The sequence below is a fragment of the Bufo gargarizans genome, chromosome 5 (assembly GCF_014858855.1).
Source record: "Bufo gargarizans isolate SCDJY-AF-19 chromosome 5, ASM1485885v1, whole genome shotgun sequence".
In the NCBI taxonomy this organism is placed as follows: domain Eukaryota; kingdom Metazoa; phylum Chordata; class Amphibia; order Anura; family Bufonidae; genus Bufo; species Bufo gargarizans.
The window spans coordinates 170,900,149-170,919,994 of NC_058084.1; the positions used below are offsets into that span (position 1 = coordinate 170,900,149).

At 42.7% G+C, this 19,846-nt stretch overlaps 1 protein-coding gene across 1 annotated transcript in view; it reads left to right on the plus strand.

Moving 5' to 3' along the window:
- Nucleotides 1-818: 818 nt before the first annotated feature.
- The window catches only part of GALR1 (galanin receptor 1), a 473,677-nt gene continuing 454,649 nt past the window's right edge, over nt 819-19,846 (plus strand). The window contains exon 1 of the mRNA XM_044294931.1: nt 819-1,665. Within this exon, the coding sequence (XP_044150866.1) occupies nt 994-1,665 (672 nt within the window). The 5' untranslated portion in view covers nt 819-993. The remainder of the gene's footprint in view (nt 1,666-19,846) is intronic.

Here is a 19,846-nt window from a genome sequence, read left to right on the forward strand (position 1 = left end):
ATGTCGGGGAGCAAGGAGGAGATTCTGAGGATGTGGGGCGGTGCTGGGCTCCTTCACGCTGGACTCCTCTCCGGGACAGGACTCATCTCAGGTTAATTTGCATATGTATAAAACATTTTATTTATTTTTTTTACACAATAAAAGCACACAGAGCTATGGGGACTGGGTATTGCAGATGTGCTAGCGGCCATTTAGCAACCCATGTCCTCAGCTCTATACACAAAATCCCGGTGACAGGTTCCCTTTAAAATGGTAAAATGTACCCCTTTTTAATGCCTGTATTCAAGCCTAGAACCAGTTTGGGCCAGCCTAAACGCAAATGATTTTAACACCGATGCTTGCATGTCTGCTTGTTAGCAGTGCAAGATCAGTAGTCCACAGTCATGTAACCCTTTGAAAACACCTGTGAAACATTAAAAAGTGAACATCTCTGCCTACTTTGATGCCAGCTTTTAATGGTCCAGCCTGGATTCAACTGCTAGAAGAGGTCCCTTGTCCACTTTGATACTCATTGTTGTGCCTCTGTTCTCAAATCTTATTTTCATCTTCATTCTCCCCTGTGCATTTAATGCAATGATTGTTTAATTTATGTTATATATAAATTCTCCCATAATTACCAAGTTATCAAAATGAACAATATATTCATATAATAAATAAAACAAAACTGGCTCATTAGAATCAACTTCAGCCCTGATAAGAAAGTGGACGAATAAGAAAGCAGCTTCAGCATCGTCAGCTGCTAGAACATGAGGGAGGAGGTGAGGACTCCAGGCAGACAGGAGCAGTCACACAAGAGGAAGCACAGAGAGAACTGCTGCCTGCACCCTGCTCGCTGTCCTGCTTGCTAACACTGGCTGAATTTATTTCAGTTTATTTCTTTGATTGTCCTCAGCTGCAGTTCTCCATCACTTGCTCTCTTATATATTGAGAGTTGTGTGGGGGAAAGTACCTGAAAGTGCTGATCAGTGCTTGTCTATCTCATTAGCTAAAGACATGGATCAGATTACAGAGCTGGGGAACAAAAGTGAGGGGTTCATCCTGGAATCAAACGGATCTGATGAGCAGCCATCTGTAAAGCCACTTCTGGGCATTGGCATAGACAATCTTATTACTTTGGTGGTGTTTGGCATTATATTTGCACTAGGGGTCTTGGGCAACTCATTGGTCATCACAGTGTTGACAAGAAACAAGCCTGGCAAGCCTCGCAGCACCACCAACATCTTCATACTGAACCTGAGCATTGCTGACCTTGCTTACCTCCTATTCTGCATCCCTTTCCAGTCCACTGTCTATGTCCTGCCAACCTGGGTGCTTGGAGCTTTCATCTGCAAGTTCATCCATTACTTCTTCACTGTATCCATGCTGGTGAGCATCTTCACCCTCTCTGCCATGTCAGTTGATCGCTACGTAGCTATAGTGCACTCCAGGAGGTCTTCTTCCATTCGTGTTTCAAGGCATGCCCTGGTTGGAGTCATCCTCATCTGGATTCTGTCCATTGCCATGGCTTGTCCTGTTGCCTATAACCAACACCTGATCTACAGGAACAATCAGACCTTCTGTTGGGAGGTCTGGCCAAATCTGAAGCAGAAGAGGATTTATGTTGTCTGCACCTTTGTGTTTGGGTACCTGCTCCCTCTGCTCCTCATTTCTTTCTGCTATGCCAAGGTAATTCCATGAAACAGTTGTATGTTTGTCGTCTGTCCTGAATATTTCTATCAAGGCTGAATACAGGGTCATGCAACACAAGGCTAATGAGATAGCATATGTCCAATCCATATACAGCAATCCAACTTCTACTTCCAGTATCTATCTAATCATTTAGCAATATTAGAACACAATTCTATGAGATACTTACCTCCTGAACACTTTTTACCAGCAGTCTCATTACACCTGTTGGTTCTCTATGGGGCTGGGGATATTTGTGTACACAGTCAAGTGAATCCATGAACTTTCTATGCATTGAACAGTCCCCAGTCAGGTCTCTCAATTTACTGTATTTTCTTTATCTCCACAAGCAGGATAGATGTTCTATATAATCCTTGTTCTAGTTCTTCACAACAACAATATTATTATTGAGGGATTGTAGATTTGAGACCTTGGCTGGTGAACATGTGAAATGGACACTTTATAAGTAACCTATAAAATAAAGTTCTCCTGGAATATTGGGGGATGCAGTTAATCTGCATCTATTTAACTCCTTATAACTGGTTTGATTCTCATTGCCATAACTTTCTGCAGGAGGTTTACCTACAGTCCTGTGTAAAAACAGTCAAAGCACAATGTTATACAGTACTAACACCTGTTGTATAAGAAGACAGCCCCACCTCTGCTAGTGAACATCTTACCCTCACATCTTCTAAACATATTAGGTGCAATATATCAAGCTCTGCAGACCAGAATGCAGGCTTTAAAAAGTCACAAGTAAGGGTTTTGCAACTTTTCGGAGTCACTTGCAAAATTAAAAAAATACAAATATGCAACTTTCTGAGCACTTTGCCAGGACTTTTCCAGGGCAACCTACAGTTTTGTCAGAATTTCAGAGTAGATCACAATTGTGACAAATTCATAAAGTGCGACTTTTTAAAAATTCCACACCAGGCATTGCCCAGATGTAGTTTTTCTAACATAGTTGTAACCACATTGCACATGCCTGAAATAAGTTACTGTGTGCAGTTTTCAGAAATGTGGCACAGGTGCACATAGTAACTCTAATCTAAGAACTAGCCTCAAACACACATCTAATGATAAATTCCCCCATAAATGCAGATTTTTGGCTTCGAGTCACTAGGAAGGAGACACTGAGGGGGATTTATCAAAAGGTATTACACCACTATTGTGACATTAAAAAGTCGCAAATTATAGCAAACAGCATATTTGCACTATAATTTCCATATTGAACTATATAATTACGAAATATTTTTTCCATAGCGGCGATTAAAGAAGCAGGGCTTAGCATGAGGGGCTTTGTGTGGACCACCAAAATTGCTATAACTTACAGCAGAAAACTGGCATAAGTTAAAGTGCAAGTCTATGCCTAGGGAATTCTGTGTCCCTTGGTATGAATGAAGCAGAGGTTGAGCATACCTGCTGTCACTCATCTCTATGGGACTGCTGGAGATCTTGCCTATCTCCAGCAGTCCCACAGAGGTAAATGATATGGCAGCATTCATACTTGACTGCCTCTGCATTCATACTGGGGAACACAGGACAACAATTCTTGAGATTGGTGGAGGTAGCAGCAATCAGACCCTTATCACCTTTCTTGTTGCTAGGGGATATGTTTAATTCTTTGTACAACCCCTTAGAAATTGCTAATGAGGTTGTCTGGTGAAATATCCTGGTAAAAAATTTCTCCTGTTAATCGCATTAAATGCATGCACATTGCTGGATTCAACTCTGCTTTCTCCGTCAGTCCCATAGAATTGAATGAAGCAGCAATGTCCATACATGACTGTCGCTCCATTCAAACAGAGAGCAGGAGCCCACATTCTCATAATTTCTTGGGGTTCCAGCAGTTGAACCCTAGAAGATCAGATACATCTCCTGTCCCTTCACTGCTGTGGAACAGCAGTGAAGGGCTCACTTCCAGTTATATTCAATAATTCTGTTTATTGTCACACATCCCTGTGACGCGTTTCGACATTCGCAGGTGTCTTAATCAAACCGTTATGGGATGCCAATCCTAGGACGTGAGCACCACAAAACTTACCTGCGGTGCCAACCTACTGGACATAATACTTTCTAAGCCTAGCAGACAGCAGCTGCAAACATACTCTCTCCCTGTGGAGGACCCAGCATGGCTGTGCGTTGCATGTTTGGCTCATTCATTTCAAGGTGAATATTGTATCATTGAATTTCCCCACACTGTGGGAGAATTTAACATTTGATACCACACTCTCTCCACAATTTTACAAGTAACTTCTGGTCAAAAAGCTTATCAAGTGACCTTTCTAAACAGTCGATATTGTCCAAAGTTCACAACCCCTTTCAAATTATCTTCATCTGTTCATTTTTTATGAGGTGTAAACAGAAATGTTTATAAGCTTACATTTATCCCTAGATGTTAACAGGTATCATAGTGAAATATCACAGCAAGTACAAAATATCATTCCCGAAACTCAGATGCACACCTAAAGATTCTGTCAAACTGGAAAGCCTCCAAGAGAAGAGAACATGGAGAGTTTCATAAATGTCAAATGGTTCTAAGTTGTTCCAAAGGGTTAAATGTGCAGCTCACTGTGCATATAAAGGAACCAGTCTATGCTGGTTATACTGGAAGGCGTAGGTATGAGATACAGAAGTATGATGGTCTCCACTGTATTCTCCTCTACATTCATGTACCTTTCCATTTACAGACATGTTATTGTGGGTGAGGGCTGCATTTTGAGCACTTTGTGTCGTAGTTATTTTATTTTAGTTTATGACTGCCTTGATATATTGCATAGTTATGACAGTTGCCACCTTTAGTATGTCAGCTGAACCAGTCATTAGTCTTGCCTGATAGAGAACATTTGCACCACTATTTGGTAGGGTTCCGTTAGTAATATCTATACGTCTGAGGGCTTGAGTGAAGACCGTGCCCATGCTGTGGACCGCAAATTGCGGTCCGCAATGCACAGGCACCTTCCGTGGAGCAGGCGCATTGGAATCGCAGACCCATTCACTTGAATGGGTCCGTGATCCCTCCGTTCCGCAAAAAGATAGAGCATGTTCTATCTTTTTGCGGTGCGGAGGCACGAAATGGAACCCCAGAAAGCACTCCGTAGTGCTTCCGTAGTGTTCCGTTCTGTGCTTCCGTTACGCATCTCTGGATTTGCAGAAACCATTGAAATGAATGGGTCTGCATCCGTGATGTGTATTGACAATGGAACGGTGCCCGTGTATTGCGGATCCGCAAATGCAGTCTGCAATATGGGAACGGGACACCAACGGTCGTGTGAACGAGCCCTGACTTGAAGCACACACACCGTCTCTCTACACTGAGAACTGTAATCATCAGAAGTGTAATATAAACCTCTCTACGTGTGATCTTGTAGCCAAAATAACTATACAAAAGTATGTGTTAATATCTTGTCTCCAAAATCTTCCCTGTAGTACATTGAAGGACTACATAATGTAAACCGGGTGTTCTTTTTTTGAAGTGGGAGCTGGACTTTCAGTATGTTATTGTTCTAGGATGCCAAGTGTCAGCATGCCATCAATCAAGAACTAGGGTGTTATTGATCTGTGCCTGCTCCCGCCAGTTCTGTGTTCAACCTGCAACTTTCTTCTGTTAGGACTGAGCAAGGAATTTTAGCAGAGAAGGTGCAGAAGTAGTATTACCTTTTGAATAGTAATACTTTTTTCAGCAGCATTTTTTTAATTGGTACTTTTCCAATGGAGAAAATTTGAATTTAAACTATACTAGGTGACACAGTGTTACAGTACTATATGTATACAAGTATACCTTTATAGTATAAGTCTACATTGAATTATCCTCCAGATATTTTATAAAAATAGAGAAGCCATATTATAATTGCCCTTGACTAGTTGAAACCCTGTTAAGTAGTTGACAACAAAAGGTGCAGGATTTCACCCTCTAGGAAAAAGTAATTATATATGAGGTATCTACTAGTTTTGTGTCCGAATTGGCCAAGAAATTTGATTTGGTTGCGCATCGATTCTACCTAGATCAAAAGTACTTTGAATGCTTGGAAAATTCTCCCAAATCAAATCTTTAGAAATTGTGATTCTGACAAATCAGAATAGAAAAAAAAAAAAATCATGTCAGATTTCAATTCTAAAGAATCATTTTGCTTATCTCTAATCTACTTTTGTGATCTAAAAATCTCCTACTGGATTCTAAATCAACAGTTTATTTAGTCAGTGACCTTGAGCCAACTTTACAAGTTGCAGGCCATTGAGGACATTTCCCACTTCTTGTTTTATTTAATCCCCTTGTCATGTTATTTTTATTACTTACACTTTGTTCTTTATATATTTTACATTACATTGATTGTTTAGGCAACTAAAGCTGTGGTTGTTTCTAAACAATACAATGAAGCAACCATGACTGGTGTTGAGCGAATTGATGTATCCCAAGTGGACTTGAATCCGAATTTCTGGAAAAATTCCATTTGCCATGGAGCCGAATTTCTTTATGCTTCGTGGTAACAAATCTGGCAGGTAATAAAAAAAAAAAAAAAAAAAAAAACATACTGTACAGTACTTACCTCATCCATTTTAGTTGTAGAAACCACACAAAATCTTGTGCGGGGTGACGTGTGCGTCACCAGGCTGGTCGGGTGAGATGACGTCATCATTGATCCCCAGCCAGCGTGATGACGTCCTCCCGTCACCGTGGAAGATTTTGCGTGGTGTCTTCAATCAAGACAGCCACTCCGTGATCATTTGGATAAGGTGAGTATGTTTTTTTTTTTTTTTTAACCGGATTAGCCCCGAAAGGCTTTCATTTTAATCTCCGATGCCACGTTAGAGATGAACATGGCATCTAAGGGGTTCAGGGTCTTGAGGCGGTGCAATCAGCCATTCCCAGTCATTGCGTCTGCTACATACAAAGGAATGCGCTCCGTGATTAAGTAATTAGTTACAATTCTAACTTCTTTGTGAAATCTGGCAAAACAGCCAAATCAAATTTTTCATAACTTCGCTCATCTCTAACCATCACTAGACATTTACACAATTTCTTTTTTTTGTTTACACGGTTTAGGTAGCTAGTGGTGCAGGACCGAGAAGGAGAATAGCTGGCAGGATTTTAAAATGATACTAGGGTCAAGGGATGAATGAAACATAGAAACCTTAAAATTATATTAGAGTGACTGTTATTGTTGACAGCCTCCATCAAATTGGATGCACATTATGCCATGTCTGGATTGTATCTAATTTGTTGCCTGCAAACCTGATTGACGAGTATTGTGAGGAGGAAGCAGCACTGTAGATATGTGTAGACAAGGTGAATGTTTATATAAAGGAAATAATAAGAAACTTGATAGCAGAAACATAACAGGAGCTGGCAATAGATTATGGACTAAAACTTGTCCAACTAGTTGGGGCACTCCAAGAACCAGTTTGATTTTATTGGTTGGGTTGACAATCTGAAAATATTCCACATTACCAATGCCCTTCCAGTCTGCTTGCAACACTTCCTACATAGGTCCTCTGCTGGTCTCCACTTTCTGGTCCCTCTAGACCAGGCATGCTCGACCTGCGGCCCTCCAGCTGTTGCAAAATTACAACTCCCAGCTTCCCAGACAGTCTACAGCTATCCGCCTGCAGCAGGGCATGGTGGGGGTTGTAGTTTTACAACAGCTGGAGGGCCATGAGTAATCTCATTTTCTGATGGATCAGGAGGTAGAGACCGGAGAAACTGCAAAATAGGAATGGTGGGGGACCTGGAAGTCGAGTGTATCTTTTTTTGAGGACACATAAGGCTGGTGGAGCTTAGTCTCTGGATGTAAGCAAGGTTATTTCCATTCATTGACAGTAAGTACATGTCTTGAAAATGGTGAGAAAGTTTAAGAACATGGATCATAGATAACGTAAGCTTTAATGATGTAAAACTGCTTTTATCACTTAGTGAAAAGTTAGGAATAATAGTTTCCATTCATGTTTTCTGCTTGCTGACAGTGAATGGAAACACAACATATTTACATACCAAGGTTAAAAACCCACCATTCCTTTGGTTGTTCGCTCAGCTGATGAGCTTATTACACTATATCAGAGTAGGTAAGAGCTATTAGCCTGGAGACTAGGGCAGGGGAGAGATTTGTGCAGCCGCTTAGCTTACAGAAGATTATTTCAGCTACTTCTCAGTTGAAGAAAATCAGATAACAACATGTCTAGGTTGGTGCTACAAACACAGCTATTGATCAAGTCTAAAATCTAAAATGTGCACATCAGAAATAACTGCTAAAATTATCAAAATATCCCACAGAAAAAAGAATAAAGGGAATCTATAAGGGAATTTATCTCCATAGGATAGAGGGGGTTGTGATAGTGTGTAGTTTAACATGTGATGTAGGAAAATACAATTTATATTCTGCCTGGGCTTTCTGAACTATTAGCTTATGAGTGAAAGGACAACGTTTGCTGTATACATGGTTTATGTAAGGTAACAGGAAGAAACAATCTGTTCAGACTGCATCACACAAGGCAAGGGCTGTTTGTTTATATTTTTACACTGCTAGGCTGAGTCTTCTGCCTAGCCGTGTTGCCGTGGACATCACCGGCACTGATGGGCGGGCTTTATATCTGCCCTAGCCGTTTTATAGGAAGCCTCCACCTAGCTTTTCCTATGGAGAGCCCTGGTAAGTCACCAGATCTCCAGAAAAAGCCTTTGCCTTGCGCGATTCAGCACAATGCAATGGATTTCATGCTCCAATGCTCATATTAGGGGGGTTGCCTGCAAATGGGGGTATGTCCGGGTTTAACTTTGAACCCAGAAAACCCCTTTACGGGATAAGTGTGTGATCGTTGGGGATATGACCACTGAAGCCAACATGGTACCAGTGTTCCACGTTTGAATGGATAGTTGGACACACATACGCATCCACTCAACTGTATGGAGCTGCTAGAGATAGTTGAGCACTTGTGCTAGCTTATCTCTGGTAATCCCATTGAGCTTAATGGTGCATTCCGGTCTGCTGCTCCTTTGTAAAGGGGGAACTTAGTCCCTTTTTTTTGTGATAGGCTGGGGTCATACAGACAATTACCCTCCACTATAGGAAATAATCTCTAATGGGACAACTCCTTCAGTTATTTGTCTGGTAAAGATCTATTGGCTGCTTACTCTTTACTGAATGGTGCTGAATAGTATCTAATTATTACACATTGGCATAAAACAAATATGGACAGTAAGGATAATTTGGATGTAAAAGAAGGAGATAGATGCTGTTAGGAGTCCAAACTTCTGGACTATCATAGCTCTTCTCCGGGGGTCATTCACACAAGTATCTTCGCCAGACACCAAGTTTCAGGTCCAAGCATCGCTTTATTTGGCACCTCAGCAAAACAAACATAAATGATACAAAATAAACACCTGGCTGGGCTCTAACTAAACATAACATAACCTGACTCACATAAAGCACCGTTCACACACGGTCATAACATGCGGCTTTCCCAGCAGAATGTCCATCAGCCTCGTGGCTGTACAGAGCACTGTTCACACACAGTCTATAGTCCAGTGCCTTTATGGGGGAGTGTGGCCCAGTTGTCCTCCCGACTCTGGCCTTGTGACCACTTGCACCCAAGCGTCACGGCTAGCACCTAGCCCCGTGGCCCCTCAGCCAGCCCAGCTGAGACCACTCTTCCAGAGCCTCCAGCAGGACTGTGTTTCACAAAAACTCTGTCTCCTTCCCCAGACTTGGAGGCCACACCCAAGTCCAGCAACAGGAATAAATACCATCCCTGGACATGGGCATATTCCAAAATCCCGGACTGGAGCATGGGGAACAGGAACCCACCCAACATATTGCCTGTTCCCAGTAAAAGTCCACCCCAGATTAGCTGGAGCCAGCTAAGCTAACTGTCTTGGTGTCCACCAACTAACTTGGTGGCCACCTATATCTAGGGCCTTTACTCCACTAAGTCCCGGGCCCCTTGGTGACACGCTCCTGGTGCACACAACACCCCTTTTTCATGCTTCCCCAGGACTTTACTGTACCCATTACTATTCACATTGCCACAACCCCTAACAATATATTAAGGTACCATGCGCTATCATTTGCTGCATATGAGGGTCTTACTAGACGCGTTTCAGGGCATCTAGCTCCTTCACTGAAGGAGCTAAATGCTCCGAAATGCATAACAGCTCCCGATCATGTGGGACGCCACGTGGGACGCGGTAAGAGCAAACGGATCACGCCCGGCAGCCATGACAATTCAGCTTAATTTCGGACACAGAGATATCTGTTATCATAAGGATCGGTAACGTAACTGTTAGCATGTTACAATTACACAAGTGAATTCTATTTCTGTTTGCCTTATGAACAGCTGCTACAAATACCTATGTGACTAAGCTGGTATAAAAGAGATAGTTATTCTCATACATAGTATCAGCATATACAAACAGTGAATCTCATACAAGTGTTACAGATACTTCATCGGATACTAAGTCGCAAGTTTGTTTCAATCACACCAGTGACTCATGCGTCTAGATGAATAGCTGCTATGCCTAATATAATGTCTATTACACTGTCCCAGAAAGACTTTTTTGCTTTCCTTAATACAATATAGCACCAATATATATATATTTTTTTTCAATACATTATATGGACATTAGTGGACTTTTAAATTCTACATAAGTCAGTTGCATTGGATGCCAGTCTATTAATGCCACTTAGCTACTTGATTAATATTCTGTTGTGTTGATTTTATGTCCATTTTCTTCATCATGTGAGAAATTGGTGTATATACAATTCATTTTTTATCCTTGGACCAACCAATTATGCATATGGGATTTACACAATACTGAGCTACTGAGATCAGATTGGATACCGTATCACATATTAGTTATATGAAAAATCAAGTAACTAAGCCTACCAGTATGCTACTGTATGATACAATATCCAATATATGATGTACGGTTGATATTTGATTGTTATTTTTTTATTCGCTACAAAAGTATCTAATATCCGTGGCCTACAATAGCGCATGGTACCTTAATATATTGTTAGGACTCGAGTATTAAGGGCATTGATTGCATACTGATCCAGTACCTCATGGCTTATCTAGCCACCATTTACTGGCTGTGGAGTTTAGATCAGTATTGTATATGGTCGTCCTTTTTTTTTGTCTGTGGTTTGTGCTGTTTCATTTATAATTTTAGTTTTTTTATATATTTTTATTATAATTCTATATCCCTTTGTTTTAACTTTATATTTTTGATAATAAATATGTGTATACCAAAGTATATTGAAGTATTCTGTGCAACACCAGATAACTGAGTGCCCTCCAGTATATTAACATTTTATTATGAGTCCAAAACTACAGTAGATAAAGAGTTGATTAGGATATTTGACAATATTTTGTCTAAAATGCAACATTTCATGGTTTACACGTTGAACAAATAAGATCAGTGGAGGGAGTTGGATATGTAACGATGGGTCCCATTTACTTGAAATCTATGTGGGAATGCAATGCTATTTTCAAGGATAAAGCTAGCATTTACACAGTGACCCCACCGTTCCCCCACCGGATGTCACTATAGTGAATAAGGATCCTGTGGTGCCCGGCGGTGTCTATCTATGCCAGAAACAGTAAGTCGATAGTATGCTTCTCTGCCGAATAGACTACCAGAGTTACCAGACGGAAATGTGAATGAAGCCTTAGGGCTCTTTCACACGAGCGGATCCCGTGCATGGAATCCACTGCATGAAAGACAGCCAAGCCCGGTCCCGGACAGCAGAGACTCGGAGCATTAACATGACTGATAATGCTCCGTGCCTCTCTGTGAACTTTTTACTACAAAATCACAGTGAGATAAAGTTGTCACTGTGATTTTGTAGTAAAAAGATCACAGAGAGACACGGAGCATTATCAATCATGGTAATACTCTGAGTCTCTGCACTCCGGGACGGGGCTTGGCTGTCTTTCATGCAGCGGATTCCATGCACGGGATCCGCTCGTGTGAAAGAGCCCTTAGAGTCTGACTTTTAGGCAAAATTGCTTAAAGGTAGTTTGGATATGCATCTTGCAAGAATCTGTTATAAAGGGCTTAGAGTTGCTAGTTATTAGTGGATGGCCTAGTGGTCATACTCATGACCCATGGTGATTCAGAGCTGATCTGTATGAAGTGTAGAATAGACAGCATCCAGACTGAGCTCTGCCTCATTATAGTTAATTGGCCAGCTCTTATATATGTGATTTTCTGCTTGAACCATAGGTGTGATTTTCCTGCAATAATCATTCAGTCTGGTCTACAATACAAACAGATTACATATGAACACCATTTTTTTCTGTCGGTTTAAAAACCTGTCCTTTTTTAACACAGACAAGTTTAAAATCACCCATCTGAATGATCCTTAAAATGGCAATACCCTTTAAACTCATGAGTAGAACTACAGATGAGTCTAGATCTTTGCTTTTTTATTTTCATACTGCTCTCCATTCTCTTACTGTGCAACAGCAAAGCTCTGCTGAAATTTATTGTCTGGACTGCTGGGCACATGCTCCGAATCCGGATTACCTCCTTCGTATGAGCTTTGCAGTTCAGATTATGAATGTCAACAGAGCTTTGCCAAAATCCAGTGGGGGAACAGGAGCTACAGGTAGTGGCTAACTGGAATCCAAATCTGCAGTACTACCCATGTAGTTCTGCAGATAATAGGTCAGCTACAATTCAATGGGTACAGTGCCTGGCTATTTATGGCAGTTCCATAACCCCTTCATGCCCGATGACGTACATATACGTCATTGGTCCGGTCTTTAAAAATGGTGCCAGATCGCGTGCCATAGCTGCAGGGTTTCTGCTATTTTAAATTGCAGAGACCCGCGGCACATGTATGCGATAAGCCATAAAGGCTGATCGCATAAATTTTACCCTTCAGATACCGTGGTCACGACATCTGATCAGTCCGGAAGCGGATGTTGCGTGCTTCTGGTCTGGTAAGAGCGTTCCCCGGCTGAAATTGGGGAACCTGTTACTTTCGCTAAAATACACTGAAGACTCAAGCAGGCTTCAGTGCCTATTTCAGGAATATACCAATACAGGCCACTAGGTCAAAGCATTGTATTGTTATATTCCAAATGAGTTTTTTAGCCATCAGTGAACACAATGAGCAATCTAATGATTGCCAGTTATTGTCACCCAAGGTGACTTAAAAAAAGTTTAAAAAAGTATTTATAAATATTAAAAAAATATAACATAAAAGTTCAAATCACCCCCCTTTCCTTAAAATAAAATAATATCTATACTGTATCAGAGTGAAGTCCTTTAGAGTGCACTGTACCAGTGACACATGCATTATGCAAGCATTGCAAGGAAAAAGCAGAGATACTGTTCATATGAAAAACATCTCTAATATTTTCTTTTAGCTGTGCCACAAAATTTATTTTCAGTTTTTAGTTGCATGTGAATTGAACTCTAGATCCTTTGAACCCATATGTTCAACCATATGGAATTGAAATTCTACCAATACCAAAAATAATAATCATTAATAAAGATTTTAAAAAATGTCTAAAATAGATAGAATAGATGTTACTTTAAATACCAGTAGATAAGGAAAATGCAGATTTAATGTAAAATCTTTATAGTCTATAGTGTAAAACTGGAAATCATATATAGCCAAACCTCATGGGGTCCAACGCTGTGCACTGTACCCATTGAACTGTATCTGACCAAACTACCCCTTTAAGGACTATTCTCTGCAGAACTACATACACAACTCAATTTATTGTATAGTGGGCGGAGATTGTAACTGCGGCACACTAAGGAGCAACAAGTACAATGTGCGGGCAGGAAAGGGGCATACTGTAACTACTGTATGGGGGACCTAAGGGAGCATAATTATCTTGTGACAGGAGTTGCTAGGTCCAGGGCCTCACATATATTAGTTGCTGACTATACAATTGTATCGCTGTCCTCAACACAATTATACAGTTGATTTACTGCAATGGGACATGGAAGTCAATGGCTCCAAGCTCTGCAATTCATTCTCCTAGGCATAAGACCAGTAGTCTCGAGGCCCAAGAGACATCAGAATGGCACAGGCGGTTGCAAAGTGGTGACATCATCATGACCACCTGTGCCCAGTCTCAGACTGTGCAAGGACATCATTACACGCCTGTGCCAAGATGCAGGTGGTACATTGATTCAATATTGACCAGCTGAGCTGAGAAGCCAGAATACAGGGCACAAGCAATACGTTTTGTGGCCTGCAATAGAAATGACGGTAGGGATTTTTTTTTTCTTCCTCGCTTCAGAGGAAGATAATACTGGGGTACTATGTGGGGGTATAACTACAGAGGGCATTATACCTACTGGAGCACTGCAGAGAGGCACTTTACCTACTGGGGGAACTATGAAGTGGGGCATTATACATAGTGGAGGCACTATGTATGAGGGTATTATACTTACTGGGTTCACTATGTAGGGGGACATAATACTTTCTGGGAGCACTACAGAGGAGAATTATACCTACTGGGGGCATTAGATAGGGGCATTATACTTATTGGGGCACTATATATACTGGGGGCACTACAGGAGGCATTATACCTACTGGGGGCACTGTAGTGAGCATTTCAAATACTAGAGGCAATAGAGGGGGAATTATAACTACTGGACTCACTACTGGGGGCATTATAACTAATGGGGCACTATTAGTGGCATTATAAGTACTGGGGCACTACGCAGAGCCATTATAATTATTGAGGGCATTATTTAGGTCATTACATCTACTGGCGGTACTAGAGGGCATTATAAATTATGGGAGCACAATTGGGGCACTATAACTACTGGGGGCACTATAAAAGGCATTATAACAGCAGGATAACACTGTTGGGGCTTCAGGAAGTGGGGGGGTAGGGAATGATAGAAAAGTGAGGAACCTAAGATGTCTGTGTGGAAAACTCTTTAGAGACAAGATGTGGCTGAAGGAAGTCATTATGAGGTGTCTGGGCCGCATGGAGAAGATAAATCAAGAGAATGTCTACATCAGAGGAGACGTAACTGGATGTACAGTAAGAGGGATGTGGTGCTGTATTTTCCTGTAAGTATGAATGCTCTGAGTGTAATGTTCATCCAAAACATACGCATTGGGTCTTGGGCCCCAAGTCTTTTGAGGCCCTAGCAAGGCCCCTGCGGTGTGGGTGCACTGAGAGCATAATTACTGTGCGGATGCACTAATGGAGCATCATTACCATGGAGGCGAAGGCATTAAAGGAGCATTCTATTGGGAAAGAGGCACTAAGAGGGAATAACTAATGTGTCGGTGCACTTACAGGGCATTCTTACTGTGCGGGAACACTAATGGAAAAAAACAACTATGTAAGAACACCAATGGAGCATAACTACTGTGTAGAGCTGTAACTAGTGTGTGGGGGCACTAAGGTAGCATAACTACTATGTCAGGCAATTACAGGGCATTGTTACTATATGGGGCACTAAGGAAGCATTATTACAGTGTGAAGGCACTAAGGGTACCTAACAACTGTGGGGACACAAAGTAGACTGGGCAGGATTGGGTCTGTATAGATAGGCATTGGATCAGTGGCGTAACTACGGGGGAAGCAGCTGCTTCGGGGCCCGGAGCCCCAGCAGCGTGTGTGACAGTTTATTTTCAAGTTAGTTAAATATTGTGTTCAGGGCCCCTTCACAGCAGCTGCTAGTGTGATCTAATCTTACTGTCTGCTAAAGTCTCCTGGTCTGGGATTTGAACACACAACCTCCAATCTATCAGTGAATAAGTGGCAAAGCATTTACCCTCACAGCCACAGGCTGCATTACAACTGATTGGGAAAAAAAAAACTACATCTATACACATGACAGCTGCCCAAACACACCTAGCACTGCTATATCTGTATATGACAGCTGTCCCTGCACACTCAGCTATGCTATATCTCTATATATGACAGCTGCCCCAGCAAACCCAGCTCTACTACATCTATACACATGACAGCTGCCGAAACACAGCCAGCTCTGCTACATCTATACACATGACAGCTGCCCCCAACACACCAGCACTGCTATATCTCTATATATGACAGCTGCCCCAGCAAACCCAGCTCTACTACATCTATACATGACAGATGCCCAAACACACCCAGCTCTGCTACATCTATACACATGACAGCTGCACCAGCACACTCAGCTCTACTATATCTCTATATATGACAACTGCCCCAGCAAATCCAGCTCTACTACATCTATACACATGACAGCTGCCGAAACACAGCCAGCTCTGCTACATCTATACACATGACAGCTGCCCCAGCACACTCAGCTCTGCTATATCTCTATATATCTATCTACTGTATAGCAATACTTAGAGATATATAGATGTAGTAGAGCTGGGTGTGCTGGAGCAGCTATCATATCTAAAGATATAGCAGAGCTAAGTGTGCTGGGACAGCTGTCATATAGAGATATAGCAGTGCTGGGTGTGTTTGGGCAGCTGTCATATGCATAGATGTAGCAGAGCTGGGTTTGCTGGGTCAGCTATCATATATAGAGATATAGCAGAGCTGAGTGTGCTGGAACAGCTGTCATATAGAGATATATCTGAGATACTGCTATATCTGTATATGACAGCTGTCTCAGCACATTCAGCTCTGCTATATCTCTATATATGAGCAGCTGTCATGAGTAAAGATGTACACTCAGCCAGCTATAACAGTAAAAGTCTCATATTATTTCAGTCAGCCGCAAGGCAGCTGGTATGGTCTAGTGGTTAGCTGCTTTGCCTCTGAAGCAGAAGGTCATGGGTTCGAATCCCAGCAGAATCTTTTCTCAAATACAAGCACTGACTCCATATAAGGACATACAAGGCGGGACACAGGAAGAGGCTGCATCGCATCGCTGACATGGAGGTAAGTAGAAGTGTTTATTATTATTTTTTTAATACCCGACTGTTACTGCCATGGGGGAGCGGGAGGCACCTGATACTGGCAGTGGCACCTGATACTGGCACATGGGGGGGTGAGGGGGGTTGGCACCTGATACTGGCACCTGGGGGGGGAGGGGGGTTGGCACCTGATACTGGCACATGGGGGGGGGAAGAGGCACCTGATACTGGCACATGGGGGGGGAGAGGGGTTGGCACCTGATACTGGCATATGGGGGGGGAGGGAGAGTGGCACCTGATACTGGCATATGGGGGGGAGGGAGAGTGGCACCTGATACTGGCACCTGGGGGGGGAGGGGGAGGGAGAGAGGCACTCTGGGGGAGCGGGAGGCACCTGATACTGGCAGTGGCACCTGATACTGGCACATGGGGGGAGGGGGTTGGCACCTGATACTGGCACATGAGGGGGGGGGAAGAGGCACCTGATACTGGCACATGGGGGGGAGAGGGGTTGGCACCTGATACTGGCATATGGGGTGGGGGGGAGGGAGAGAGGCACTTGATACTGGCACTTTTTTGTGGGGGGGGGAGATGGCACTATGATACTGGGACATGGGGGGGGGGGGAGAGGCACCTGATACTGGCACCTGGAGGGGAGAGGGGGGGTTGGCACTGATACTGGCACATGGGGGGGGGGAAGAGAGGAACCTGATACTGGCACATGGGGAGGGGGAGGGAGAGAGGCACTTGATATTGGCACTTTTTTTGTGGGGGGGGGGAAGATGGCACTATGATACTGGGACATGGGGGGGAGGAGAGAGGCACTTGATACTGGCATGTGGGGGGGGGGGTTGGCACTATGATACTGGAACATGGGGGGGAGAGGCACTTAATACTGGCACTTTTTTGGGGGGGAGATGGCACTATGATAATGGGACATGGGGGGGAAGAGAGAGGCACTTGATACTGGCACATGGGGGGGTTTGGCACTATGATACTGGCACATGGGGGGTGGGAAGGAGACAGGCACTTGATACTGGCACATGGGGGGAGATGGCACTATAATACTGGGACATGTGGGGGGGGAGAGGCACTTGATACTGGCACATGATGGGGGGGGCATCTATGGGGACACTTACTGGCACATTATTGGGGGGCATTATGGGGGACACTAGGCCGGCAGCCTATCAGAGGCCGGACACTGAGGGGCATCTACTGGGGCACTATATATGGGGCATTTAATACTGGTACATTATGGGGGGCACTAGCAGGAAGGGGGAGAGGAGCACTATGGGGGAATTTACTGGGGGCACTATATAGGGGTATTTTATACTGGCACATTATGGGGGCACTATGGGGACATTAGCTCAACTGGGGGCATTACAAGGGGGTATTTTTGCACTGTCACATTATAAGGAGAATTATTACAACTGGGTGGGCATTATGGTGGGTTTTATTACTGCCCCATGGTATGACCCCCTAGTAGCAGCACCAGCCTCTCCCTGCTCTGCTATCCCTCTGCCCCTTCTCCAAATCCTTATTATGAAATCTTTCTCATTAGGATAAAACACAACATCAGCTCCGCCGAGCCCCCGGCCAAAGTGTGGAAGTGGCGTCCGAGATCCCCAAGGGCCAAGCCAAGAAATTGTAAGTGTTCATATGAAATATGTTTATGTTATACACATATAGCCTACACTGTGCCCCACAATGTACAGTATACCTCTATATTGTGCCCCACAATGTACAGTATACTGCTACACTGTGCCCCACAATATACAGTATACCGCTACACTGTGCCACACAATATACAGTATACCTCTACACTGTGCCCCACAATATACAGTATACCGCTACACTGTGCCACACAATATACAGTATACCTCTACACTGTGCCTCACAATATACCTCTACACTGTGCCACACAATATACAGTATACCTCTACACTATGCCTCACAATATACAGTATACCTCTACACTGTGCCTCACAATATACCTCTACACTGTGCCACACAATATACAGTATACCGCTACACTGTGCCACACAATATACAGTATACCGCTACACTGTGCCACACAATATACAGTATACCGCTACACTGTGCCAAAGGAGTGTGGTTTACACAGGAGGAGGGAGATGCGAAGCACGCTGAGGGGGCCCTTACAAATATTTGCTGTGGGGCCCAGTCACTTCTAGTTACGCCCCTGCATTGGATAGAGTTGGAAGTGTATAAAAAATGTCCATCCTTGTGCTTTTCAAAAGATGGGAGGTATTAATTTGTTGAAATCTCATTTTCTTTTTTTTTTTCATACACTGAACTCTGCTGATTTTCAACTGAAAAATCCTCACAATTTATGCCACGTGTGGCAATAGCATAATGGTAATAACAAGCTGGCATAATACAAAGATGTAAACCTTGTGTTTGCAACTTTTTAAACACTATTGAGCCTAAATCTAGGCTGAAGTGGCACCTTTTCCACTTTCCTAAAAAGGTGACAGTATGAAGGTGGGAAGCGGCTGGGTCATGGGCCCGGCATATTTGTTTTCATATATGCACGTTTTCTGGCATAAAGGAAGATAAAAATCACAGCTGCCATAGATTTCCATTGAGGCGCACAGACAGCTGGTGGATGCACGTAATATATGACATCATAAATTAAGCACATCCTCCATCCACTAGTCTATAGGTCCATGAAAACCACGGATGCAACACGGATGCCATCCGTGTTTCACGGATCATTAAGATATGCTTTGAAAATAATTTTTCAGCTGTTCAGTGTCAGTGAAACACGGATACAACACGGACAGCGAAAAACGGTCACACGGATCCAACACAGATCCTTCACGGACAGCTTTGCGGATGCATCACTGACCACCTGCTCACGTATTTGAGCATGGATACGGATGTGTGAATGAGGCTTAATAAATATTGAGTTTTGTTTGGCTGTTAACCCTTGCTTTGTTACTGGAATTTTTTTTATTAAAATGGAAAATCTGCAAAAAATTTGAAATTCAGACATTTCATCTACATTTTCCTTTAATTCTTGTGGAACACTTAAAGGGTTAACAAAGTTAGTAAAATCAGTTATGCATACCTTGAGGGGCAGTTTCTAAAATGGGACCATTTATGGGTGGTTTCTATTATGTAAGCCCCACAAAGTGACTTCATAACTGAACTGGTACTTAAAAAGTGGGTTTTGGAAATTATCTGAAAAATTTCAAGATTTGCTTCTAAGCCTTCTAATGTCCTACAAAAAAATGACATTTACAAAATGTTCCAAACATAAAGTAGACATATGGGAAATGTAAAGTAATAACTATTATATGAGGTATCACTATCTGTTTTAT